This window comes from Balaenoptera acutorostrata, chromosome 11 (assembly GCF_949987535.1).
Source record: "Balaenoptera acutorostrata chromosome 11, mBalAcu1.1, whole genome shotgun sequence".
In the NCBI taxonomy this organism is placed as follows: Eukaryota; Metazoa; Chordata; class Mammalia; order Artiodactyla; family Balaenopteridae; genus Balaenoptera; species Balaenoptera acutorostrata.
The window spans coordinates 100,300,115-100,327,008 of NC_080074.1; the positions used below are offsets into that span (position 1 = coordinate 100,300,115).

At 38.8% G+C, this 26,894-nt stretch overlaps 1 protein-coding gene across 1 annotated transcript in view; it reads right to left on the reverse strand.

Annotated features, from left to right (window-relative positions):
* Window positions 1-8,337: 8,337 nt before the first annotated feature.
* Window positions 8,338-26,894, reverse strand: part of LOC103002252 (antigen WC1.1-like) — a 59,616-nt gene continuing 41,059 nt past the window's right edge. The window contains exons 15-16 of the mRNA XM_057557565.1: window positions 10,670-10,759; window positions 8,338-8,554 (exon numbers count right to left, since the gene is read on the reverse strand). Of these exons, the coding sequence (XP_057413548.1) occupies window positions 8,412-8,554; window positions 10,670-10,759 (233 nt within the window). The 3' untranslated portion in view covers window positions 8,338-8,411. The remainder of the gene's footprint in view (window positions 8,555-10,669; window positions 10,760-26,894) is intronic.

The window sequence follows — 26,894 nt, forward strand, 5'->3', positions numbered from 1 at the left end:
ACGCCTACTTTCTGCAGGGCTTTTATCATAAATGGGTGTTGAATTTTGTCAAAAGCTTTCTCTGCATCTATTGAGATGATCATATGGTTTTTCTTCTTCAATTTGTTAATATGATGTATCACGTTGATTGCTTTGCATATATTGAAGAATCCTTGCATTCCTGGAATAAACCCCACTTGATCATGGTGTATAATCCCTTTAATGTGCTGTTGGATTCTGTTTGCTAGTATTCTGTTGAGGATTTTTGCATCTATGTTCATCAGTGATATTGGCCTGTAGTTTTCTTTCTTTGTGACATCTTTGTCTGGTTTTGGTATCAGGATGATGGTGGCCTCATAGAATGAGTTGGGGAGTGTTCGTCCCTCTGCAATATTTTGGAAGAGTTTGAGAAGGATAGGTGTTAGCTCTTCTCTAAATGTTTGATAGAATTCGCCTGTGAAGCCATCTGGTCCTGGGCTTTTGTTTGTTGGAAGATTTTTAATCACAGTCTCAATTTCAGTGCTTGTGATTGGTCTGTTCATATTTTCTATTTCTTCCTGGTTCAGTCTCAGTAGGTTGTGCATTTCTAAGAATCTATCCATTTCTTCCAGGTTGTCCATTTTATTGGCATAGAGTTGCTTGTAGTAATCTCTCATGATTGTTTGTATTTCTGCAGTGTCAGTGGTTACTTCTCCTTTTTCATTTCTAATTCTATTGATTTGAGTCTTCTCCCTTTTTCTCTTGATGAGTCTAGCTAATGGTTTATCAATTTTGTTTATCTTCTCGAAGAACCAGCTTTTAGTTTCACTGATTTTTGCTATTGTTTCCTTCATTTCTTTTTCATTTATTTCTGATCTGATCTTTATGATTTCTTTCCTTCTGCTAGCTTTGGGGTTTTTTTGCTCTTCTTTCTCTAACTGCTTTAGGTGCAAGGTTAGGTTGTTTATTCGAGATGTTTCCTGTTTCTTGATGTAGGCTTGTATTGCTATAAACTTCCCTCTTAAAACTGCTTTTGCTGCATCCCATAGGTTTTGGGTTGTCGTGTCTCCATTGTCATTTGTTTCTAGGTATTTTTTGATTTCCCCTTTGATTTCTTCAGTGATCATTTCGTTATTAAGTAGTGTATTGTGTAGCCTCCATGTGTTTGTATTTTTTACAGATCTTTTCCTGTAATTGATATCTAGTCTCATAGCGTTGTGGTCGGAAAAGATACTTGATACGATTTCAATTTTCTTAAATTTACCAAGGCTTGATTTCTGACCCAAGATATGATCTATCCTGGAGAATGTTCCATGAGCACTTGAGAAAAATGTGTATTCTGTTGTTTTTGGGTGGAATGTCCTATAAATATCAATTAAGTCCATCTTGTTTAATGTATCATTTAAAGCTTGTGTTTCCTTACTTATTTTCATTTTGGATGATCTGTCCATTGGTGAAAGTGGGGTGTTAAAGTTCCCTACTATGATTGTGTTACTGTCGATTTCCCCTTTTATGGCTGTTAGTATTTGTCTTATGTATTGAGGTGCTCCTATGTTGGGTGCATAAATATTTACAATTGTTATACCTTCCTCTTGGATCGATCCCTTGATCATTATATAGTGTCCTTCTTTGTCTCTTGTAATAGTCTTTATTTTAAAGTCTATTTTGTCTGATATGAGAATTGCTACTCCAGCTTTCTTTTGATTTCCATTTGCATGGAATATCTTTTTCCATCCCCTCACTTTCAGTCTGTATGTGTCTCTAGGTCTGAAGTGGGTCTCTTGTAGACAACATATATATGGGTCTTGCTTTTGTATCCATTCAGCCAGTCTGTGTCTTTTGGTGGGAGCATTTAATCCATTTACATTTAAGGTAATTATTGATATGTATGTTCCTATTCCCATTTTCTTAAATATTTTGTGTTTGTTATTGTAGGTGTTTTCCTTCTCTTGTGTTTCTTGCCTAGAGAAGTTCCTTTAGCATTTGTTGTAAAGCTGGTTTGGTGGTGCTGAACTCTCTCAGCTTTTGCTTGTCTGTAAAGGTTTTAATTTCTCCATCAAATCTGAATGAGATCCTTGCTGGGTAGAGTAACCTTGGTTGTAGGTTTTTCTCCTTCATGACTTTAAGTATATCCTGCCACTCCCTTCTGGCTTGCAGAGTTTCTGCTGAAAGATCAGCTGTTAACCTTATGGGGATTCCCTTGTGTGTTATTTGTTGTTTTTCCCTTGCTGCTTTTAATATGTTTTCTTTATATTTAATTTTTGACAGTTTGATTAATATGTGTCTTGGTGTGTTTCTCCTTGGATTTATCCTGTATGGGACTCTCTGTGCTTCCAGGACTTGATTAACTATTTCCTTTCCCATATTAGGGAAGTTTTCAACTATAATCTCTTCAAATATTTTCTCAGTCCCTTTCTTTTTCTCTTCTTCTTCTGGGACCCCTATAATTCGAATGTTGGTGCATTTAATGTTGTCCCAGAGGTCTCTGAGACTGTCCTCAGTTCTTTTCATTCTTTTTTCTTTATTCTGCTCTGCAGTAGTTATTTCCACTATTTTATCTTCCAGGTCACTTATCCGTTCTTCTGCCTCAGTTATTCTGCTATTGATCCTGTCTAGAGTATTTTTAATTTCATTTATTGTGTTTTTCATTGTTGCTTGGTTCCTCTTTAGTTCTTCTACATCCTTGTTAAATGTTTGTTGCATTTTGTCTATTCTATTTCGAAGATTTTGGATCATCTTTATTATCATTATTCTGAATTCTTTTTCAGGTAGACTGCCTATTTCCTCTTCATTTGTTAGGTCTGGTGTGTTTTGACCCTGCTCCTTCACCTGCTGTGTGGTTTTTTGTCTTCTCATTTTGCTTATCTTACTGTGTTTGAGGTCTCCTTTTCATAGGCTGCAGGTTCGTAGTTCCCGTTGTTTTTGGTATCTGTCCCCAGTGGCTAAGGTTGGTTCAGTGGGTTGTGTAGGCTTCCTGGTGGAGGGGACTACTGCCTGTGTTCTGGTGGATGAGGTTGGATCTTGTCTTTCTGGTGGGCACGTCCATGTCTGGTGGTGTGTTTTGGGGTGTCTGTGGCCTTATTATGATTTTAGGCAGCCTCTCTGCTAATGGATGGGGCTGTGTTCCTGTCTTGCTAGTTGTTTGGCATAGGGTATCCAGCACTGTAGCTTGCTGGTCATTGAGTGAAGCTGGGTCTTGATGCTGAGATGGAGATCTCTGAGAGATTTTTGCCGTTTGGTATTATGTGGAGCTGGGAGGTCTCTTGTGGACCAGTGTCCTGAAGTTGGCTCTCCCACCTCAGAGGCACAGCCCTGATGCCTGGCTGGAGCACCAAGAGCCTTTCATCCACATGGCTCAGAATAAAAGGGAGAAAAAAATAGAAAGAAAGAAAGAAAGAGGATAAAATAAAATAAAATAAAGCTATTATAATAAAAAATAGGAAAAAAATTATTAAGAATAAATGTATTCAGAAAAAATTTTTTTTAATTTTTAAAAATAGATTTATTAATGTTTATAGTAAAAAATAAAAAAATTATTAAGAAAAAATTTATTAAGAAAAAAATGTTAATATTTTAATGTTAATGTTAATATGTTAATATAAATGTTTCAGACATTACATGAAATTTCTAAAAATCTTATATTTGTATTTGTATGGAAATATGTATGGAAATATGTTAATATAAATGTTTCAGACATTACATGAAATTTCTAAAAATCTTATACGTTCTGGTATAATGTTATAAGTAATAATCCTAGTTATTACTTTAAAATGTATATCTCAGAAATAACTAATTTTCTTGTCAACTGCATTATTATGAACTTTCATCTGATCTTTAACCGTGGTCATTTTTAAGTCTTTTGTGATTTACAGACAGTTCTGGGTGTACTCTGATGATTTTGCAAATATGTTCCTATAAAAGGGTTTCATCTTCAAGAAATTCATGGAAAAGACTCTGACAAGTACAGGTTTCTGGTAACTGACTGTACTGCTGAACTGAATGAATAAGCATTTTCAGAACTCTACTGAAAAACTGATGAACTCATAAAAGTGCTAACAAAAGATCAAGATGAAAAAAAAATTAATTACATGGGACTGAGTGAACTGATGAGGATGAGTATAATTTTTGTGACTTTCTGTCTGAATTAAAAAAAAAAAAAATTCCACAAGGACTCAGAGGCAAAGAATATACAAATCAATTTTCACTGCAAAGTAAAGGAGCTGTTACAGTGGAGGATTACTGGACTGAATGTCAATATTATGACATAGTATGAGTGTGTTTCATGTTTGGTAATTGCAATCATTGTTGCTTTTGTTGTGGTCATCCATGTACAACGCTTGATGTCAGTCTATTTATCTCTTGTAAAAATAAAATACAGTGTGTGTGTGTGAAAAAAAATTTTTAATTTTTTAAAATAAAAAATATGAAAAAACTTATTAAAAATTTTTTTAATTTCTAAAAATAGAAAATAAGGAAAAAATTATTAAGAAAACATTTATTAGGAAAATTTTTTTTTTTTTTTTTTTTACCAGCAAAATGGATTTATTTGGGAAAAGCAGAAAATTGCAGTTCAGGACAAGCAAGCTATGGTGAAACATAGGCAAGTCCAAAGGGACAAAGGGAAGGTCAGCTTTTATTAGGTTTTAGGAGGAAACTGGGGAGGGTGGTTTTGAACAAAATTTCCTTGGAGAAGAGCAAGAGTTTGAGATTTTGATGTTTTCTCATTGGCTGCACTCAGGAGCTAAAGCTTTGTTGCTGGGGCAGGAGAGTTCTTCCTTCTTTTTTTTTTTTTTATTTTCACTCAGTCCCATGTAATTAAATTTTTTTTTTCATCTTGATCTTTTTTTAGCACTTTTTTGAGTTCATCAGTTTTTCATTAGAGTTCTGAAAATGCTTATTCATTCAGTTCAGCAGTACAGTCAGTTACCAGAAACCTGTACTTGTCAGAGTCTTTTCCATGAATTTCTTGAAGATGAAACCCTTTTATAGGAACATATTTGCAAAAGCATCAGAGTACACCCAGAACTGTCTGTAAATGACAAAAGACTTAAAAATGACCACAGTTAAAGATTTGATGAAAGTTCATAATAATGCAGTTGACAAGAAAATTAGTTATTTCTGAGATATACATTTTTTTTTTTTATTGATTAATTGATTGATTGATTGATTGCTATGTTGGGTCTTCGTTTCTGTGCTAGGGCTTTCCCTAGTGTGGCAAGCGGGGGCCACTCTTCATCACGGTGCGCGGGCCTCTCACTGTCACGGCCTCTCTTGTTGCGGAGCACAGGCTCCAGACGCGCAGGCTCAGTAATTGTGGCTCACGGGCCCAGCCGCTCCGCGGCATGTGGGATCTTCCCAGACCAGGGCTCGAACCCGTGTCCCCTGCATTAGCAGGCAGATTCTCAACCACTGCGCCACCAGGGAAGCCCCTGAGATATACATTTTAAAGTAATAACTAGGATTATGACTTATAACATTATACCAGAACATATAAGATTTTTAGAAATTTCGTGTAATGTCTGAAACATTCATATTAACATATTTCCATACAAATAACCCCCCAATGAAAGTTTAGTATTAGTTGTTTTGTTTGTTGTTTTTTTATACTGCAGGTTCTTATTAGTCATAAGTAAAAAAAAAAAAAAAAAAAAAAACACGGACGGACCTAACCCTAGGACTAATGGTGAAAGCAAAGCTATACAGACACAATCTCACCCAGAAGCATACACATATACACTCACAAAAAAAGGAAAAGGGGAAAAATTAATATATCCTGCTCCCAAAGTCCACCTCCTGAATTTGGGATGATTCGTTGTCTATTCAGGTATTCCACAGATGCAGGCACATCAAGTTGTTTGTGGAGCTTTAATCCGCTGCTTCTGAGGCTGCTGGGAGAGATTTCCCCTTCTCTTCCCTGTTCGCACAGCTCCTGGGGTTCAGCTTTGGATTTGGACCCGCCTCTGTGTGTAGGTCGCCTGAGGGCGTCTGTTCCCCGCCCAGACAGGACGGGGTTAAAGGAGCAGCTGCTTCGGGGGCTCTGGCTCACCCAGGCCGCGGGGAGGGAGCGGTACGGAGGAGGCGGGGCGAGCCTGCGGCGGCAGAGGCGTCGTGACGTTGCAGCAGCCCGAGGCGTGCCGTGTGTTCTCCCGGGGAAGTTGTCGCTGGATCACGGGAGCCTGGCAGTGGCGGGCTGCACAGGCTCCCGGGAGGGGCGGTGTGGAGAGTGACCTGTGCTCGCACACAGGCTTCTTGGTGGTGGCGGCAGCAGCCTTAGCGTCTCCTGCCCGTCTCTGGGGTCCGCGCTGTTATCCGCGGCTCGCGCCCATCTCTGGAGCTCGTTTAGGCGGCGCTCTGAATCCCCTCTCCTCGCGCACCAGGAAACAAAGAGGTAAGACAAAGTCTCTTGCCTTTTCGGCAGCTGCAGACTTTTTCCCGGACTCCCTCCCGGCTAGCTGTGGTGCACTAATCCCTTCAGGCTGTGTTCACGCCGCCAACCCCAGTCCTCTCCCTGGGATCGGACCGCAGCCCGAGCCTCAGCTCCCAGCCCCCGCCCGCCCCGGCGGGTGAGCAGACAAGCCTCTCGGGCTGGTGAGTGCTGCTCGGCGCCGAGCCTCCGTGCGGGAATCTCTCCGCTTTGCCCTCCGCACCCCTGTGGCTGCACTCTCCTCCGTGGCTCTGAAGCTTCCCCCCTCCTCCACCCGCCGTCTCTGCCCACGAAGGGGCTTCCTAGTGTGTGGAAACCTTTCCTCCTTCACAGCTCCCTCCCACGGATGCAGGTCCCGTCCCTATTCTTTTGTCTCTGTTGTTTCTTTTTTCTTTTGCCCTACCCAAGTACGTGGGGATTTTCTTGCCTTTTGGGAGGTCTGACGTCTTCTGCCAGCGTTCAGTGGGTGTTCTGTAGGAGCAGTTCCACGTGTAGATGTATTTCTACTGTATCTGTGGGAAGGAAGGTGATCTCCGCGTCTTACTCTTCCGCCATCTTGCCCCTCCCCCAGCCTAGCCTACTTTAAATGGGCTCAGAACACTTACATTAGCCTACAGTTGGGCAAAATCATCTAATACAAAGCTTATTTTATAATGTTGAATATCTCACATAATTCATTGAATACTGTACTGAGAACGAAAAATGGAATGGTTGTCTGGGTACAGAATGGTTGTTCGCCCTCGTGATGGTGTGACTGATTGGGAGCTGTGTCTCACCGCCACCACTGCCCAGCGTCACGAGAGTATCCAGCAGCATGTCACTAGCCCGGGAAAAGATCAAAATTCAAAACTAGAAGTACAGTTCCTACTAAATGTGTATTGCTCTGTCTCATCTCTACACGTGCTTGAGTCCTTTTATCCTTAATCCTATTTCAAAATCAAATTTATAACCACTGACTGGAAAAGATTCAGAGTCACCTTTCCTTTTACTGTTTAGCATGTAATGTGAGGATTTCATCCCTGATTCAGTTGAAAGTGACTTTTAATAGAAAGAGGAACATCACAGAAATAGACAAAAAGGAGAAACATTTCCACCTACAGGAACTAATGAGCGCTCAGAATGAAACATAAGTTTGATATATGTTTTCCCCAGAGAGAAAGCTCAGAGGCTTAGCTGAGAGGAAGGGGAGGTCCCATGCAGAACATGAGGGGGCTGTCCCACTGGGACCACATTTGTGTATGATGTCTCAAACTATCTAATGCATGGACTGTGGACCTGACTAGAGCTGCCAGCTTATGGGCAGAAAAACCCAAAGGTGAAGGGTAGAGAATAAGAGAGGTGAACAGAGGTAAACAGGTAAACATGATAGGTAAAGCTGAGGGAGAATTATGTGTAGGAACTTACATGAAAAGAAAACCTGATGTGGGAGAGGAGCGAAAAAAATTAGTTTCACTTGATAATAAAGAAGAAATGTTTGGGGGCCATGAAGCTTGGGTAGAAAAAGAAAATCTATAGAAATTCCTTCTCTGGGCATCTGTCTCTGTGAAACCATGTTCCACTCCAAGATGGGAGAGAAGCATGGCGCTGATATAAGAAAACAGTGCAATGTGGGCAGAACATTTCAGAATGTTCAGATGAGTTTGCTACATGAACATCTTAGATGGAGAGAGAAAAGTCTCAGCTATGGTCCTGGATTAAATGACTGCTTAGTCTTATAAGGACCATGAGTTTTTCTTCCCCTGCAAGAATGACTATATATGTTGCTTTAGGAGAATAAGATAATGCAAGTCACTCGCCTAGGATTTCACCTGGAAATAGGAAATTCTCGTGAGATTTAAGTTGAGTAAAAGCAGTTGAGGGTAAGAAGGTATCAGTTCAACAAAAAATTCCTGGTAGCACAGAACTTCTCTGAGAGTCTCAAAATATTTATTATCTTTTTTTCCAGTATAAACACAGATAATGAGGGTCTCAGAAGACCTCCCCCATCTGAGATAGGATGTCACAGGACTCCTTGCAGGCTTAGCCACTCTCAAACTGATGGTCCAGGGGCACAGATCTCAGCCTCAGAATCCCTGGGCCCTCTTGCTACCCTCACAAATAGTGGGGGATCTTCTCTCATCTCATCTTCCTGCCCTCCAAGAACTTCTCTCCTTGGTGACTCCAGGGGACAGCCTGAAACAAGAAGAAAAGTGTTTGATTCTACCTGTGACCCAGAAGAATGAGAACACTCATTTTAGAGAACAGGAGCAATGGAAGAAATGCAGACTGTAAAAATTTCTGTACATCATCAGACACTTAGAACCATCCTGTCACGACAGGACTTTATGACTCTTGGCCCATAGTCTGGGGAAAACTTGTAACAAGAGATTACTATTTCTCAAGGTGAATATACAAGAAATGGGAAGGAGGAAAGCACAGCTCCAAAACAGTCAGTCCTCAGTGACAGACCGACCTTTTCTTTGTGACTTGTCCTGATTTCTGAAATATCTATGCAGATAATCCCAAACTTTATAATAATTGTTATATAATGGGAGTTGCTACATGAGCTATAAAAAAAGTCAGCCTTCACCAGAAGGCTTACAACTTTTCACCTTACACAGAAAAAAGAAAACAACAGCTTTCTAATCTGCTAATTAAAAAATATTATGGCTGATATTTTCTACATGAGCTCTCATGCTTCTATCTCTAAGGTCCTATGAGTTTCTAAAGAAATCTGGATTAATGTTCTCCCCCATCTAACCCAAGAAACTATATATCTGTAAGGAAGGTCAATCTAGTATATTAGGGGCAATGGCCCTTATAATGTAAGAAATGTCACAAAATGTTCATATTCTGGCATTTCACCAGACACTCTATACTTTGGTTCACATGCAGAATTAGTGCAAAAATCATTTGACCGTGCATGGAACTAATATTCAAGTTTGAGAAATATGGTCATAGAAGCACAGCATCAGTGACTGAGAACAGGGGTGGAAGGGAGATGTAACCACAGAAACCGAGATCTAGCCAGCTTCTGTGAGGACACAGAAATGACAGAAATGCCTTGAAAAGGGCAAAGTCGATGTATGAGAGAGATAGGAACCCACTCAGATTTTCTACTCTCAGAAAGGATAGCTGTACTTTCCTTGGTCACTTAGAGAGGCCTAGGTGACAAACCTGTACCCCTCCACGAAGGAGATACCACTTCACTCATTGCTGGAAAAGGAACAGTTTCAGACAAAGCCACTAATTTGACTTCTTTGAAATCATCACTTGGGGAATTGTGCTCTGACTTTGGACTCTAAGGCAGACAAGGGTCTCAAGGACAGTGGTAGAAGTGAAGTGCAACATGAAATAGGGAAATGGAGACATTTATACAGATGATTGTGAGTTACAGTGACTTCATGTGAAGTTTGGGGCAATTGACTTAAACTTTTCCAGCTACAACAATAAAGTATATATTCTCATTTATATAATGGCAGTGTTGGGTTAGACGCTCTGGTTGCTTACAATTAAAACCATGTTCTACTTTATTTTACCTCAGAGAAACCCAATAACCTTTTACAGACCAGGCATTTTAATTTTGTGTGAGGGAAACCTGGTCAGACTATCTGTAGGACATCTGACGTTCATATTGAAGGAGTGATATGGTTGATTCAGAGAACCGAAGGAGTCCTCTCCCAGTGATGTCACAAGGGAGCCATAGAACAGCACGAAGAAGAAAGGAACGGCCCTTACCTGGAGAGGCAAGTCACCTGACATACACAATCTGCAGGAATTATGGTCAACAGGTGGTCAGAATGTCCCCTAGAAAAATGGACTTTCAGTCTCCCCAGGGTGTTTGTATGATGATCTATCCCATCACTTATCCCTATCACAATGACAACTTTATAATAAGTGCCTGGAGAAGAGGCACTTTTTTTTTCACTGTCTAGCATGAAAAAAAAAAAGGTAGCTTAATCACTGAGTCACTTGAGAGAGAACCTTGATAAGAAGAGGAACATCACAAGTATAGATGAGAAAGAGAAACCTTTCCACATACAGGAGTCCCTAAATAATAAACCTATGTTTATTATGAAGTTAATGAGGAGTTAGTGAGAGCTCAGAACCAGACATCTGCTTGAAAAATGTTCTCCCTAGAGAAAAGACTCAGAAGTCTTAGGCTAAACAGAACATGAGGGGGATGTCTCACTGAGACCAGATTTGAGTTTGGGATTCTCAGATATCTAGCACGTGAACTGTGAGAGTAACTAGAGCTGTCAGCTTATGGCCATATGAACCCAAAGGTGAAGGGCAAAGAATACTCACCTGGTCTTACCAGATGATCCATCTTTATGTTATTGTTTTCTTTATCCTTATGGACAGCATTATGCAGAGAATACCTGCATCTGAGCAAGACTAAGACAAAGCACACTGGGTCAGAGATCATCATCTGGAAACTCCTTATATCCCCAGGTTCCATAGGGTTCCTTATATCCTTAAGCCTGGGCATTATGTAGGCTCAGGCACGGCCCCTGATACTTCCTCATACTCCACAGGTACCCCAGGAATGGACTTCTTAGCCCAGTCCTGACCTGTGTTACCCAAGTACTTCTATCACATATAAGATTATAATTCTATGACCTTCAGCCCTGGGTCATTGAGACCTTGGAGATCAGAGAAGAGTAGACATTTTTCCTCGTGTTCCCCGCATTATAACATATTATATATAACATATATAATATAATATATTATACATATACAATATAACATATATATAACATATATAATATATAATATAACATATATATATAACATATTATATATGTTATATATTATATAAAATATAATATAACATATAATAATAACACCTTCTCCTCGCTCCATACACACATTCCCTCATTATAGTTGGCCTGTGTCCTAAAGCCCACCATGGCACTTACATTTCTTTACATGTTGGTCTATCTCAAGTAAAAAGGGAGAAAACATGACAAAGAGAAAAAATACAAAGAGCATAGCAAACAAGGCATAGAGCCAAGGAACACCATTTGGGAATAAACTGGCCCCTGGTACAACTTCTGCCATCGAGATCTGAGGACACGGAATTCTCTGCCCCAGCTCTCTCACCTCCTAGGTGACAAGGGTGATGAAGTCACAGCTTCAGGCACAATAGGAATCATGAAGATCTGGATGCGGATTGGCCAAGCCTCATCCTATAACTGCTAGATAGAAACAAGTAATCTCTGGGAACTTCACTTCCACCACAGCTCCACTGAACCAAAGATATTAGACAATCAGTTTAGCTTGCCCAAGGTCAAACAGCTTGTGAGCAGCTGATCTGGCACTGAAAGCTGGCCTGCTGAGTCCCAGCTCCAGGCCCTTTCCAGTGCCCACAGGGCTGCCTGCCTTGCTGCCTGCCCTGGCCTGTGTTCTTGCCTGGCACTGATCTCCTCATTCTCTCCCTCACCCATGCCCAGCTCATTTGTCACCCAGCCCTTCTGTTTCTAGTTTTCATTTTTTCATTCTTTCAAGGAGAACTGCTTCTCTCTCTCGGGTCTGAGGTCAGGGATCTCCTAGGGCTGGTGGTGAGAGGCTGGCAGGCCTGCTAGCTGGCCGCTCAGTGGTTACTTCCACTGCTGGGGCCCATATTTGGATACCTCAGCACTGACCCCAGATAAGCCACATGCTGCTTTCACCCTGTGCCTCCCTAGCCTCAAGGCCACCCTTAAGTAGAGGACTCGCGTTCCTCTGCTTAGCTGGGCAGTAGGGGCTGCTGGGGCGGCAACAGTAGACCTAAGAGTTAGAGGAGCCCTGGGTCTCCCGTCTCTGCACTCCCAGGAGAGCCCGTCTCTTTCCCTAAAGCTTCCTGATTTGGGGCTCTCTGTGAAGGCCCAAAACGTAATGTGAGCTCCAGCCCCAGGCCCTCTGAGGGTAGATTTTACTACACATATTCAGAATGTCCCTCTCACTGCATCGGAACCATATCCATTCACAAAATGAAGAAACTATTTCCCTAGACTTCACAGCCCTAGAGCCAGTCTTATTCAGCAGAACAATGTCTACATTGAAAAACCAAAAAAAGGACAGATTTCCCCTGCCACAGGGAACACTCTGTCCCACCACCACTCCCCCGTACACACAATGATCTTAATTGCTGGTCTGAACTCAACCTTCTCTAAGGTGACTGACCAGTGCAGACCCACTGACAAGATGCTAATGTGGTCCCGCAGTCTTTGCCAGCTCCCAAGACTTCTTATGTACCATCTCCAGGAGCCTTCCTGCCTCATCTCCATCTGCCATGAGTGTGTGTTTCCTCTCAAGGTCCACAAACCCCCTATTTCTCAACCAGAACAGCAAAGAGAAATCTCTGATACCAGGACACTGCCTAAGAACAAAAAATGTGCCCAGTGCGGGATTGGATAAGAAATATGAGGTCTAAATACTGCTTCTCATCCAATTGAGGAAGTAAAATCCCAGGTGGAAAAGGCAAGGGTCATTATAGACTGTGATCATCGGGGAATACTTTACGGAACATTAGAGAAGAAAGTAACCTTTCAGCAAATGCAACTGAAAGGAAATTACCTGTTGAGAATCAGAATGACTTCCTGATTCTAAGGGATGTAAACAGGAAACCAAGATGTCTATGTGCCTTTATTGGCTTTGTTTTTGGCTGAGTCTCAGATATTAAAATTCTCCAAGTTTTTTTTTTTTAACTTATCAAGATAAGAAATAATGTTTAAAAGCTGAAACCAAAAAAAAAAAGTGTTCAGACTATTTTACTCTTATCATTGCTAATAACTACACTATAATAAAATCTACATGATTGTGTTGTTTTGTTTGGTGTTGACATCTTCACACAGAAAGGTTCACGTTTTGGGTTAAAACAACACTCATTGACTCCAGCACATCTTTCTCCTCCTAATAAAGCTCTTTCCTCCTTATGCAGAACTCTGTTCAATTTTCTATTCTTTTTCATATAAAGTCTGTTTATAACCCCTTGTGTAGGAAAAAATCAGGAAAAATGCAATTTAAATAATCCTAAGTGAGGAGGCTTTAAAAAAACAGCATAGCATTTGCCTTATTCTTTTAACAAACCGGGGATTTTAAATCTGAAGTTTCATTTAATGATTCAAAATATAAATATAAGTAGTTAAGGAGAACAATACAGGAACAAAGAGGTTAAAGTAGTATAGGAAATGGTATAGGACATATATACACTACCAAATGTAAAATCAGTAGCTAGTGGGATGCAGCCGCATGGCACAGGGAGATCAGCTCGGTGCTTTGTGACCACCTAGAAGGGTGGGATAGGAAGAGTGGGAGGGAGGGAGACACAAGAGGGAAGAGATATGGGGATATATGTATATGTATAGCTGATTCACTTTGTTATAAAGCAGAAACTAACACACCATTGTAAAGCAATTATACTCCAATAAAGATGTTAAAAAATAATAAAAAATAAATTAAAAGGATTTTAAAAAATAGAATCTCTTTACATTTTATTTTCTTTAGAATTTTTTTCCAGATTTGTTGAGATGTAATTAACATATAGCATTGTGTAAATTTAAGGTATACAACATAATGCTTTGATACATGTATATATTTTGAAATGATTACAATAAGTTTAGTAAAGGCTTCCACCACCTCACATAATTACCTTTTCTTTCTTCTTGTGTTGAGAACATTTAAGATCTACTGTGTAAGAGCAACTTTCAAGTACATAATATAGTATTGTTAACTATAGTCACCATGTTGACATTAAATTCCCAGAACTTATTCATCTTATAGCTGGGGATTTGTACCCTTTCACCAACATTTCTCCATTCTTCCACTCCCCCAGCCCCTGGGAACCATCATTAACTCTATTTTTAAGAGTTTAACTTTTTTTAGATTCCACAAATAAGAGATATCATAAAGTAGTTGTCTTTCTCTGTCTGGCTTATTTCAATTACCATAATGCCCTCAAGGTCCTTTCATGTTGTCACAAATGGCAGCATTTCCATCTTTTTTATGGCTGAATTATATTCCATTATATACAGGTACATCGCATTTTCTTTATCCATTCACCTGTTGATGAACACTTTAATTGTAGTTTCCATATCTTGGCCATTGTAAATAATGCTGCAATTAACATAGGAGTGAAGACATCTCTTTGAGATACTGATTTCATTTCCTTTGGATATATACCCAGAAGTTGGATTGCTGAATCACATGGTGGTTCTATTTTTAATTTTTTGAGGAACCTCCATACTCTTTCCATAATGGCTGCACCAATGTGCATTCCGACCAACAGTGCACAAGGGCTCCCTTTTCTTCTCAGCCTCCACTAAAACTTGTTGTCTCTTGTCTTTTTGATGATAGCCACTCTAGCAAGTGTGAGGTGATGTCTCATTGTGGTTTTGATTTGAATCTCCCTGATGATTAGTGATAGTATCTTTTCATGTATTGTGTTGGCCAAAAAGTTCATTTGGGTTTTTGTAATGTCTTATGGAAAAACCCAGACGAACGTTTTGGCCAACCCAATATCTCTTGGCCAGTTGTATGTCTTCTTTGGAAAAATGACTATTCAAGTCCTTTGCCCATTTTTTAATTGGATTTTTTTTGGCTATTAAATTGTACGAGTTTTTAGTATAATTTAGATTCTAACCCCTTATCAGATAGATGATTTGCAAATATCTTCTCCCATTCCATAGGTTGCCTTTTCATTTTGTTGATTGTTTCCTTTGTTGTGCAGAAACATTTTAGTGTTATACAGTTCACTTGTTTATTTTTGCTTTTTGTTGCTTGTGCATTTAGTGTCACATCCAAAAATTGGCGTCAAGACCAGAGTCTATGAGCATTTCCACTGTGTTTTCCTCAAGGATTTTTACAGTTTCAGGTCTTATATTTAAGCCTTTAATCCATTTGTAGTTAATTTTAGTATAAGGATATAATAAAGGGGTCCTGTTTTATTCATTTGCTTGTGAATATCAAGTTTTACCAACAGCATTTATTGAAGAGACAATTGCTTCCTAATTGAGTGTTCATGGCACCCTTGTCAAAGATTAGTTGGACACTTGTAAGAGAACAATCTCCAATAGAATGAACATAAATGACCCAACAATAGCATGCCAGTAGCTGTTGAAATTGGTAAGCCACTTTAAAAAATCATTTGTTGAAATCTACAAAATATACACATATTATACCCTATAACCCAGAATATTCCAAAGAGTATATTCCTGAGTATATTCCTAAGAAAAACTTTCATCAATTTTGGGTAATAGTGGCTGATATGAATATCTTTTTATATGTGTTTCGGTAGATAAACTCATTTTTTCTTTCCTATTATATAGCTCTGACACCAGTTCTACTTATAATGGCCAAAAACTAGAAATAATTCAATGTCCAAAATGCAAATAAATAGTGATAGAGACTTGCATTAGAATACTAGATAGCAATTTAATAAAATACTGCTACATGTAGTAACTTATTTGAATTTCGCAGACATACTATTTTGTAAAAGAAGCCAGGCCAAAAGAAATTCTCACTGTTCAAACTGCTCAACCACAGGAAGAACTAATCTATGGTGATAAAAGGTTGGTACATATAGTGGTAGGCAGGGAAAGCAAGCATGAGAGTGCCTTCTCTGGCATAGAAAATATTCTTTATCTAGCAAATACATATATGGGTATATAGTTATGTATCAGTTCTTTAGTTGTACACTTAACATTTGTGAAATTTACTCTATGTAAGTTTATAACTCCATATAAAAGTAAAATTAATATTGTACTAGCCTTTTTAAATGAGCTGGGGATTTTTTCCCTCTATTTTCTGCTGCTTCTATTTTTTAAATTTAAATATTAATTATTGCTTGAGAGTTTGATGAAACATACCAATAAAACCATCTAGGACTTGAGGACACGGGGAGGGGGAAGGGTAAGCTGGGACAAAGTGAGAGAATGGCATGGACTTATATATACTACCAAATGTAAAATAGATAGCTAGTGGGAAGCAGCCGCATAGCACAGGGAGATCAGCTCAGTGCTTTGTGACCACCTAGAGGGGTGGGATAGGGAGGGTAGGAGGGAGGCGCAAGAGGGAGGAGATATGGGGATATATGTATACGTATAGCTGATTCACTTTGTTATAAAACAGAAACTAACACACCATTGTAAAGCAATTATACTCCAACAAAGATGTTAAAAAAAAAAAAACATCTAGGCCTGTGTTTTACTGTTGAATTCAATTTCACTGTTTCTTCCTGTGTTAATAGCAGAATTATATATACGTATGTATTCAATAAAATTGTGGACTTACATATTTCTCTCTCACTTAGGAATGATAATTTTGCTGTACATACAATTCCAAATTGAATGTTCTTATTCTTTTAAAGATACTACTTTATTGTCTTCTTGTAAGTAATATTGCTACTGATAATTTTAGAGTCAATCTGATTCTTGTTTCTTGGCAGATGATGTGTTCTTTTTTCTGAAAAATTTTACTTTGACATTTAAAAAAATTTTCTATGTAGTTTGGGTGTGAATGTTTTTCCTTATCTTATTTCACTGGCAATCTACAAATCCTTTCGAAATGAGACCTTACATATTTTTTTAAATTCTGTGAAATTTATATCTATTGGTTTTTCAAGCTCTTTTCTTCTCTCTAGTTTTATGTTTTTCTTTTTTTTTCTGGGACCCTCTCAAGTCTATGATAATGCTTTTCTCCTGTCCTCTGTATCCCTTACCATTTTAGTTATATTTTCTCTGTCTTTACTTTTTTCTCTTGCCTTCTTGGAAAATGACTCAAAGTGATTTTCCAACTTACCCACTTGCTCTTATCCACATTCACCATACTATTTATTGGTTGATTGTTTTCTTTAACTTTCCAGCTTAGCAGCACTTTTGTACTTGCCTGATATTAGTCATGGACACATTGAGTAGCTTAGGTTGCTGCCACAGATTTCTGTGGCTATGAAACAAGCGATAAAATGAATTGGGGGAAATGCAAGATCAGAACTTTGCTCTGGTGTCCACATACAGCTTTCTTCCCAGGTTGCAGCCACTCACCAGCCTCTGCCCGGCCCTCCTGTCTCCAAGCACCATTTCAGTCTGGGTTCAGTGTACACAGGGGATGGTCTCACTCTGATGTGGTTAATTCTTTGGATACTTACTTCCCTTTTAGCTCTGTTATTTCTCCAGAGCTGATTTTGGGAATTAGCAGCCTCTCTCCGTTCAGCGTTTTGTCAGGAATAGGGTATTGTGGCAAAAAAGAAATTATCCCATTAAAGAAGAAAGATTTTGAGAGCACAGTACACATATGTGTCTTTTTTGGACCAAACTATACAAAATATGATCAATAAAACATAGAGTTCAAGTTTGTAAAATTATAATTACCCTTTTATCTCTATGACTGATCAATGGTGAGGCTTCCAGTTGAGGAAATTCTGTAGATACTGTAGATCTTTCAGAGCAATATAAGATATACAAATTACACCACAAATTTCTGCCAAGTTGAGATCAGCAGGGTCTCTTACATTACTGTTAATCAGATATTACTAAAGGTGCAGGATGTTTTTCTGTTCATCATTAGGCCCATTTGCAATTATAACCACAGTGGTATGTAACAGGAAGGAAAATTCTGCTGCATCAAAAGAAAAAACAGCAGTTGCTTTTGCATTCCGGAGAAGAGGGTGGGTTGTGGGTAATACTAAAAGTTAACACCCAATGTGTATATTTTACTATAGGAGGTCGGCCAATGCCCAAATATTATGATTGAATGTACATTCCTTATAGCAAGTCTGCTATGTGGACAAGGTAGCTGGGTGTACCTCCTAACTAGACTAATCTGTTTATATGCTAAAATTCTGCCATGTTCCTATACAGAAATTCAGGCAGTCCCTGCCAAACCAAAGCACAAAGCTGGCCTAACCTCCAAACAGGCAGAATGTGCAAATCCTATTTAGTGGGATCAACTTGTGCTCAAAGATACCTTAAATATGAGAATCAGGAAACCAAAAAGCTAGCCAGGCAGTGACTGTTGAAAGGATAAGCCTTTTCTCTGATTTCCTGTCCATGAATCAAGCATACAATCTGAAGTGGACAAAATTCTTCTTCTTTGTCTTTGTTGGAGAAAGGTTGTTTTTTTGGTCTACTCTCCCTATACCTCTCTATACCTGAGGCAGGAGGGTCGATTTCAAAATTACTTATGGGAGGCATTGCAAAACTTATAAGAAAAAGAAATTAGGAAAAGTCAATAAAAGGGAGAGTGTTTAAGCAATGGTGATAGGGTGAAAAACAAAGAGAAATTCCCTCGTGCAGGGGGTATGGGAGAGAACAACGGTGGGATATTAAGATTAGGTCAAATTTGCTAACTATTTACATTTTGCACCAGGCTATATCCCCTCCTCTCCCTCCTTTAACACTAAACTTTAGTAAATGTTGACTACGTAAAATAAGCTTTTTGTTTTTGGCCGTGCCTCACGGCTTACAGGACCTCAGTTCCCCGACCAGAGATTGAACCTGAGCCACGGCAGTGAAAGCCCGGAATCCTAACCACTAAGCCACCAGGGAACTCTAAAATAAGCTTTTGATAGTAATATTTTGGAGGAGGAAGAAACAGCAAAATGTCTACACATTAGCTGAAATGAGGCAGAGAGAGGCATAGGAAAAAAAAAAAGGAAGAAAAAAGAGATTGAGATTTTAACAAAAACACACTTTCAGGAAGTAGTAGTTAGACATATGATAGCCCAAACACACTCAAGAACTATTAGAAATACTAGGTAGAGTGTACAAAGCTAATGATTGAAACCACTTTCTTTTCTTTTTTATTTAACATCTTTATTGGAGTATAATTGCTTTACAATGTTGTATCAGTTTCTGCTGTATAACAAAGTAAATCAGCTATATGTATACATATATCCCCATATCTCCTCCCTCTTGTGCCTCCCTCCCACCCTCCCTATCCCACCCCTCTAGGTGGTCACAAAGCACTGAGCTGATCTCCCTGTGCTATGCAGCTGCTTCCCACTAACTATCTATTTTACATTTGGTGTTAGTCAAAGGACTTGAGAACTTGAACATGTTATATGTAGGCAGTATATTTGTCTTCAGCAGATGTGTGAACTCTAATGACTTTCCCAGGAAGTTCAGAAGATTAGCAAGTCTAATCTTACTCTGTATAATACGTAATCCTACTGATCCTAAGACAGCAGGTGAGAAAGTAAGGACCTCATTCTCTTCCCTTTCCACTGATAGGTACACATTAGGTTGGAATTTGGGGATGAAAGTAGACACTTTTTTCTTGTAAGGGCTTATCATTTGACTTTTCTGTACTCCTAGCTTGAATCTAAGGGGTTACTTTATTTCTTCAAAACAAGTAATTCAGAGAAAGTAGAATAGAGAGTAATTTTACAGAGAGAGTACAGCTGCTTATAATAGAAGTATTTTCCAAAATGTCATGCACGAGTATCTTCTAGGATATGAGTTGAAAGGACTATCCACATTCACCACAGTTATAACATGCTGAGAGAACAAGAATGGTCCAACTCCTAATGAATCATCACTAACTCTGGCCCTAATCCAGCTCCCAGCTCTTCTCTTATCCACCAAGAGACTCGTAGTTTCTGATCTTTTCTACAGCCAGAGGAAGTGAGAATAGGGAATGGAAACTTGTTTTCCCAACTAAAATCTAACCATACTCTGGGGTAACTTGAATTGATCTACTTTAAAGGGTCACTGAACTCAAGGACATAAGAAATAATCTTCATTTAAATTAACCAGGTTGCACACATTATATGCTATACCTAGTAACTCAATCATGAAAAGACAAAATTGCATTTGAAAAAAAGTTGAAGCCTAAGAATCTCTGCAACCAAAGCTACAAAGTTAACATAAAAACATTCTGCTTCCAAGCGACTTCTGGACTTTCCTATTTCAATTATGCCTCTGAGAAGTTTTTAGATTTATTTATTTACTAAGAAAGTTTTGCCACACCTACAGCTACCTCTGCAAAATCTAATTCCCGGGTCTATAGGGGGAGGAGGCGCCAAAATTACGTGAGGAGAGATGATGTAATTAGGATAGAACATTTCTGGAATATTCAAGTGCTGTTACTATGAGGTCATCTTGGGAGGAGATGAACCTCAACTCTGGATTCAGCATCTCCCTCAGTTTGACCACAGGTCTCTCACCTAGGGTTTCACTCAGGAGAAGAAAATATATATCTGGATGAAAGTGACTAGGGGATGAATACTATAAAAGTAGTTTGGGTTAAAGTGTCTAGATGTTCACAAAAATTTCTGAACAACAAAGAACTTATATGAAAGGACCAAAGTATTTATTATTGGACAATTTACATAAAAATGGAACACTAGTCAGCATTATCCTATATGGACACAAGCAGTGATATTTTCTGAACCTCAAGTTTGGACCAGAATGTAACAGGAGTTTCAATAGACGTGTATTTGTTCTTCAGATGGAATTCCACTGCTTCCAAATGCAGCATCCTCATTTCCAAGCTCATATTCTTCAGTCAGGAGTTTCTCCTTTCCCAGATCTTCTTTCCTGGAGGAACGTGAAAAAAACCTGCAATAGCAAATTTAGGCCCTGGTTATGATTATGACTCAGACTAAACAGAGCCCTCTAGAGGCATCAGAATCAGGGGCAAAGCGAAAACACAGCACTCCTGGTGAATCAGATTGAGATCATTTCTGCACAATATAAAACACATCAGGGGGCTTCCCTGGTGGCGCAGTGGTTGAGAATCTGCCTGCCAATTCAGGGGACACGGGTTCGAGCCCTGGTCTGGGAAGATCCCACATGTCGTGGAGCAACTGGGCCCGTGAGCTACAATTACTGGGGCTGCGCGTCTGGAGCCTGTGCTCTGCAACAAGAGAGCCGCGATAGTGAGAGGCCCGCGCACCACGATGAAGAGTGGCCCCCGCTTGCCGCAACTGGAGAAAGCCCTTGCACGGAAACGAAGACCCAACATAGCCACAAATAAACAAATAAATAAATTTTAAAAAAACCACACACATCAGGAAAAGCATATTAGATACAAACTTTTTTTTTTAACATCTTTATTGGAGTATAATTGCTTTACAATGGTGTGTTAGTTTCTGCTTTATACCAAAGCGAATCAGTTTTACATATACATATGTTCCCATATCTCTTCCCTCTTGCATCTCCCTCCCTCCCACCCTCCCTATCCCACCCCTCTAGGTGGTCACAAAGCACCGAGCTGATCTCCCTGTGCTATGCGGCTGCTTCCCACTAGCTATCTATTTTACGTTTGGTAGTGTATATATGTCCATGCCACTCTCTCACTTTGTCACGGCTTACCCTTCCCCCTCCCCATATCCTCAAGTCCATTCTCTAGTAGGTCTGTGTCTTTATTCCCATCTTGCCACTAGGTTCTTCATGACTTTTTTTTTTTTCCTTAGATTCCATATATATGTGTTAGCATACTGTATTTGTTTTTCTCTTTCTGACTTACTTCACTCTGTATGACAGCCTCTAACTCCATCCACCTCACTACAAATAGCTCAATTTCATTTCTTTTTATGGCTGAGTAATATTCCATTGTATATATGTGCCACACCTTCTTTATCCATTCATCTGTTGATGGACACTTCAGTTGCTTCCATGTCCTGGCTATTGTAAATAGAGCTGCAATGAACATTTTGGTACATGACTCTTTTTGAATTATGGTTTTCTCAGGGTATATGCCCAGTAGTGGGATTGCTGGGTCATATGGTAGTTCTATTTTTAGTTTTTTAAGGAACCTCCATACTGTTCTCCATAGTGGCTGTATCAATTTACATTCCCACCAACAGTGCAAGAGGGTTCCCTTTTCTCCACACCCTCTCCAGCATTTATTGTTTCTAGATTTTTTGATGATGGACATTCTGACTGGTATGAGATGATATGTCATTGTAGTTTTGATCTGCATTTCTTTAATGGTTAATGATGTTGAGCATTCTTTCATGTGTTTGTTGGCAATCTGTATATCTTCTTTGGAGAAATGTCTATTTAGGTCTTCTGCCCATTTTTGGACTGGGTTGTTTGTTTTTTTGTTATTGAGCTGCATGAGTTGCTTGTAAATTTTGGAGATTAATCTTTTGTCAGTTGCTTCATATGCAAATATTTTCTCCCATTCTGAGGGTTGTCTTTTGGTCTTGTTTATGGTTTCCTTTGCTGTGCAAAAGCTTTTAAGTTTCATTAGGTCCCATTTGTTTATTTTTGCTTTTATTTCCATTTCCCTAGGAGCTGGGTCAAAAAGGATCTTGCTGTGATTTATGTCATAGAGTGTTCTGCCTATGTTTTCCTCTAAGAGTTTTATAGTGTCTGGCCTTACATTTAGGTGTTTAATCCATTTTGAGTTTATTTTTGTGTATGGTGTTAGGGAGTGTTCTAATTTCATTCTTTCACATGTAGCTGTCCAGTTTTCCCAGCACCACTTATTGAAGAGGCTGTCTTATCTCCATTCTATATTCTTGCCTCCTTTATCAAAGATAAGGTGACCATATGTCCATGGGTTTATTGCTGGGCTTTCTATCCTGTTTCATTGATGTATATTTCTGTTTTTGTGCTAGTACCATACTGTCTTGATTACTGTAGCTTTGTAGTATAGTCTGAAGTCTGGGATCCTGATTCCTCTAGCTCCATTTTTCTTTCCCAAGATTGCTTTGGCTATTCTGGGTCTTTTGTGTTTCCATGCAAACTGTGAAATTTTTGTTCTACTTCTGTGGAAAATGCCATTGATATTTGACAGGGATTGCATTGAATCTGTAGATGACTTTCAGTAGTATAGTCATTTTCACAATGTTGATTCTTCCAATCCAAGAACATGGTATATCTCTCCATCTATTTCTAACATCTTTACTTTCTTTCATCAGTGTCTTATAGTTTTCTGCATACAGGACTTCTGGCTCCTTAGGTAGGTTTATTCCTAGGTATTTTATTCTTTTTGTTGCAGTGGTAAATGAGAGTGTTTACTGAATTTGTCTCTCAGATTTCATCATCAGTGTATAGGAATGCAAGAGACTTCTGCATTAATTTTGCATCCTGCTACATTACCAAATTCACTGATTAGCTCTAGTAGTTTTCTGGTAGCATCTTTAGGATTCTCTATGTATATAGTATCATGTCATCTGCAAACAGTGACAGCTTCACTTATTCTTTTCCGATTTGGATTCCTTTTATTTCTTTTTCTTCTCTGATTGCTGTGGCTAAAATTTCCAAAACAATGTTGAAAAATAGTGGTGAGAGTGGGCAACCTTGTCTTGTTCCTGATATTAGTGGAAATGGTTTCAGTTTTTCCCCATTGAGAATGATGTTGGCTGTGGGTTTGTCATATATGGCCTTTATTATGTTGAGGTAAGTTCCCTTTATGTCTACTTTCTGGAGCGTTTTTATCATAAATGGGTGTTGAATTTTGTTGAAAGTTTGTTCTGCATCTATTGAGATGATCATATGGTTTTTATCCTTCAATTTGTTAATGTGGTGTATCACATTGATTGATTTGTGTATATTGAAGATTCCTTGCATTCCTGGGATAAACCCCATTTGATCATGGTGTATGATCCTTTTAATGTACTGCTGGATTCTGTTTGCTAGTATTTTGTTGAGGATTTCTGCATCTATGTTCATCAGTGATATTGGTCTGGTGTTTTCTTTTTTTGTAACATCTTTGTCTGATTTTGGTATCAGGGTGATAGTGGCCTCGTAGAATGAGTTTGGGAATGTTCCTCCCTCTGCTATATTTTGGAAGAGTTTGAGAAGGATAGGTGTTAGCTCTTCTCTAAATGTTTGATAGAATTCGCCTGTGAAGCCTCTGGTCCTGGGCTTTTGTTTGTTGGAAGATTTTTAATCACAGTTTCAATTTCAGTGCTTGTGATTGGTCTGTTTATATTTTCTATTTCTTCCTGGTTCCGTCTTGGAAGGTTGTGCTTTTCTAAGAATTTGTCCATTTCTTCCAGGTTGTCCATTTTATTGGCATAGAGTTGCTTGTAGTAATCTCTCATGATCCTTTGTATTTCTGCAGTGTCAGTTGTTACTTCTCCTTTTTCATTTCTAATTCTATGGATTTGAGTCTTCTCCCTTTTTTTCTTGATGAGTCTGGCTAATGGTTTATCAATTTTGTTTATCTTCTCAAAGAACCAGTTTTTAGTTTTATTGATCTTTGCTATTGTTTCCCTCATTTCTTTTTCATTTATTTCTGATCTGATCTTTATGATTTCTTTCCTTCTGGTAACTTTGGAATTTTTTGTTGTGCTTTCTCTAATTGCTTTAGGTGTAAAGTTAGGTTGTTTATTTGAGATTTTCCTTGTTTCTTGAGGTAGGATTGTACTGCTGTAAACTTCCCTCAAGAACTGCTTTTGCTGCATCCCATAGGTTTTGGGCTGTCGTGTTCATCGTCATTTGTTTCTAGGTACTTTTTGATTTTCTCTTTAATTTCTTCAGTGATCTCTTGGTTATTTAGTAGCATATTATTTAGCCTCTGTGTGTTTGCATGTTTTACAGTTTTTTTCTTGTAATTGATATCTAGTCTCATAGTGTTGTGGTCGGAAAAGATACTTGATACGTTTTCAATTTTCTTAAATTTACCAAGGCTTGATTTGTGACCCAAGATATGATCTATCCTGGAGAATGTTCCATGAGCACCTGAGAAGTGTATTCTGTTGTTTTTGGATGGATTGTCCTATAAATATCTATTAAGTCCATTTTGTTTAATGTTTCATTTAAAGCTTGTGTTTCCTTATTTATTTTCATTTTGGGTGATTTGTCCATTGGTGAAAGTGGGGTGTTAAAGTCCCCTACTATGGTTGTGTTACTGTCATTTTCCCCTTTATGGCTGTTAGCATTTGCCTTATGTATTGAGGTGCTCCAATGTTGGGTGCGTAGATATTTACAATTGTTATATCTTCTTCTTGGATTGCTCCCTTGATCATCATGTAGTGTCCTTCTTTGTCTCTTGTAATAGTCTTTATTTTAAAGTCTATTTTGCCTGATATGAGAATTGCTACTCCAGCTTTCTTTTGATTTCCATTTGCATGGAATATCTTTTCCCATTCCCTCACTTTCAGTCTGTATGTGTCCCTAGGTCTGAAGTGTGTCTCTTGTAGACAGCATATACATGGGTCTTTTTGTATCCATTCAGCCAGTCTATGTCTTTTGGTTGGAGCATTTAATCCATTTACATTTAAGGTAATTATCGATATGTATGTTCCTATTACCATTTTCTTAATTGTTTTGGGTTTGTTATTGTAGGTCTTTTCCTTCTCTTGTGTTTCCCGCCTAGAGAAGTTCCTTTAGCTGGTTTGGTGGTGCTGAATTCTCTTAGCTTTTGCTTGTCTATAAAGGTTTTAATTTCTCCGTCGAATCTGAATGAGGTCCTTGCTGGGTAGAATAATCTTGGTTGTAGGTTTTTCCCTTTCATGACTTTAAATATGTCCTGCTACTCCCTTCTGGCTTGCAGAGTTTCTGCTGAAAGATAAGCTGTTAACCTTCTGAAGATTCCCTTGTATGTTTTTTGTTGCTTTTCCCTTGCTGCTTTTAATATTTTTTCTTAGTATTTAATTTTTGATAGTTTGAGGATTATGTGTCTTGGCATGTTTCTCCTTGGATTAATCCTGTATGGGACTCTCTGCACTTTCTGGACTTGATTGACTATCTCCTTTCCCATATTAGGGAAATTTTCAACTATAATGTCTTCAAATATTTTCTCAGTACCTTTTTTTTTTTTCTCTTCTTCTTCTGGGACCCCTATAATTCAAATGTTGGTGTGTTTAATGTTCTCCCAGAGGTCTCTGAGACTGTCCTCAATTCTTTTCATTCTTTTTTCTTTATTCTGCTCTGCAGTAGTTATTTCCACTCTTTTATTTTCCAGGTCACTTATCAGTCCTTCTGCCTCAGTTATTCTGCTACTGATTCTTTCTAGAGAATTTTTAATTTCATTTATTGTGTTGTTCATCATTGTTTGTTTGCTCTTTAATTCTTCTAGGTCCTTGTTAATCATTTCTTGTATTTTCTCCATTCTATTTCCAAAATTTTGGATCATCTTTACTATCCTTACTCTGAATTCTTTTTCAGGTAGACTGCCTAGTACCTCTTCTTTTGTTTGGCCTGGTGGGTTTTGTTTTTATTATTATTCAAAGAGAAAGTCACAAAAATTATAATCATCCTCATCAGTTCACTCAGTCCCATGTAATTAATTTTTTTTTTTCATCTTGATCTTTTGGTGGTCTGGTGGGTTTTTACCTTGCTCCTTCATCTGCTGCATACTTCTCTGTCTTCTCATTTTGTTTAACTTACTGTGTTTGGGGTCTCCTTTTTGCTGGCTGCAGGTTCGTAGTTCCCGTTGTTTTTGGTGTCTACCCCCGGTGGGTAAGGTTGCTTCAGTGGCTTGTGTAGGCTTCCTGGTGGAGTGTACTGGTGTCTGTGTTCTGGTGGATGAGGCTCAAACTTGTCTTTCTGGTGGGCAGGACCTCGTCCAGTGGTGTGTTTTGGGGTGTCTGTGACCTTATTTTGATTTTAGGCAGCCTCTCTGCTAATGGGTGGGGTTGTGTTCCTGTCTT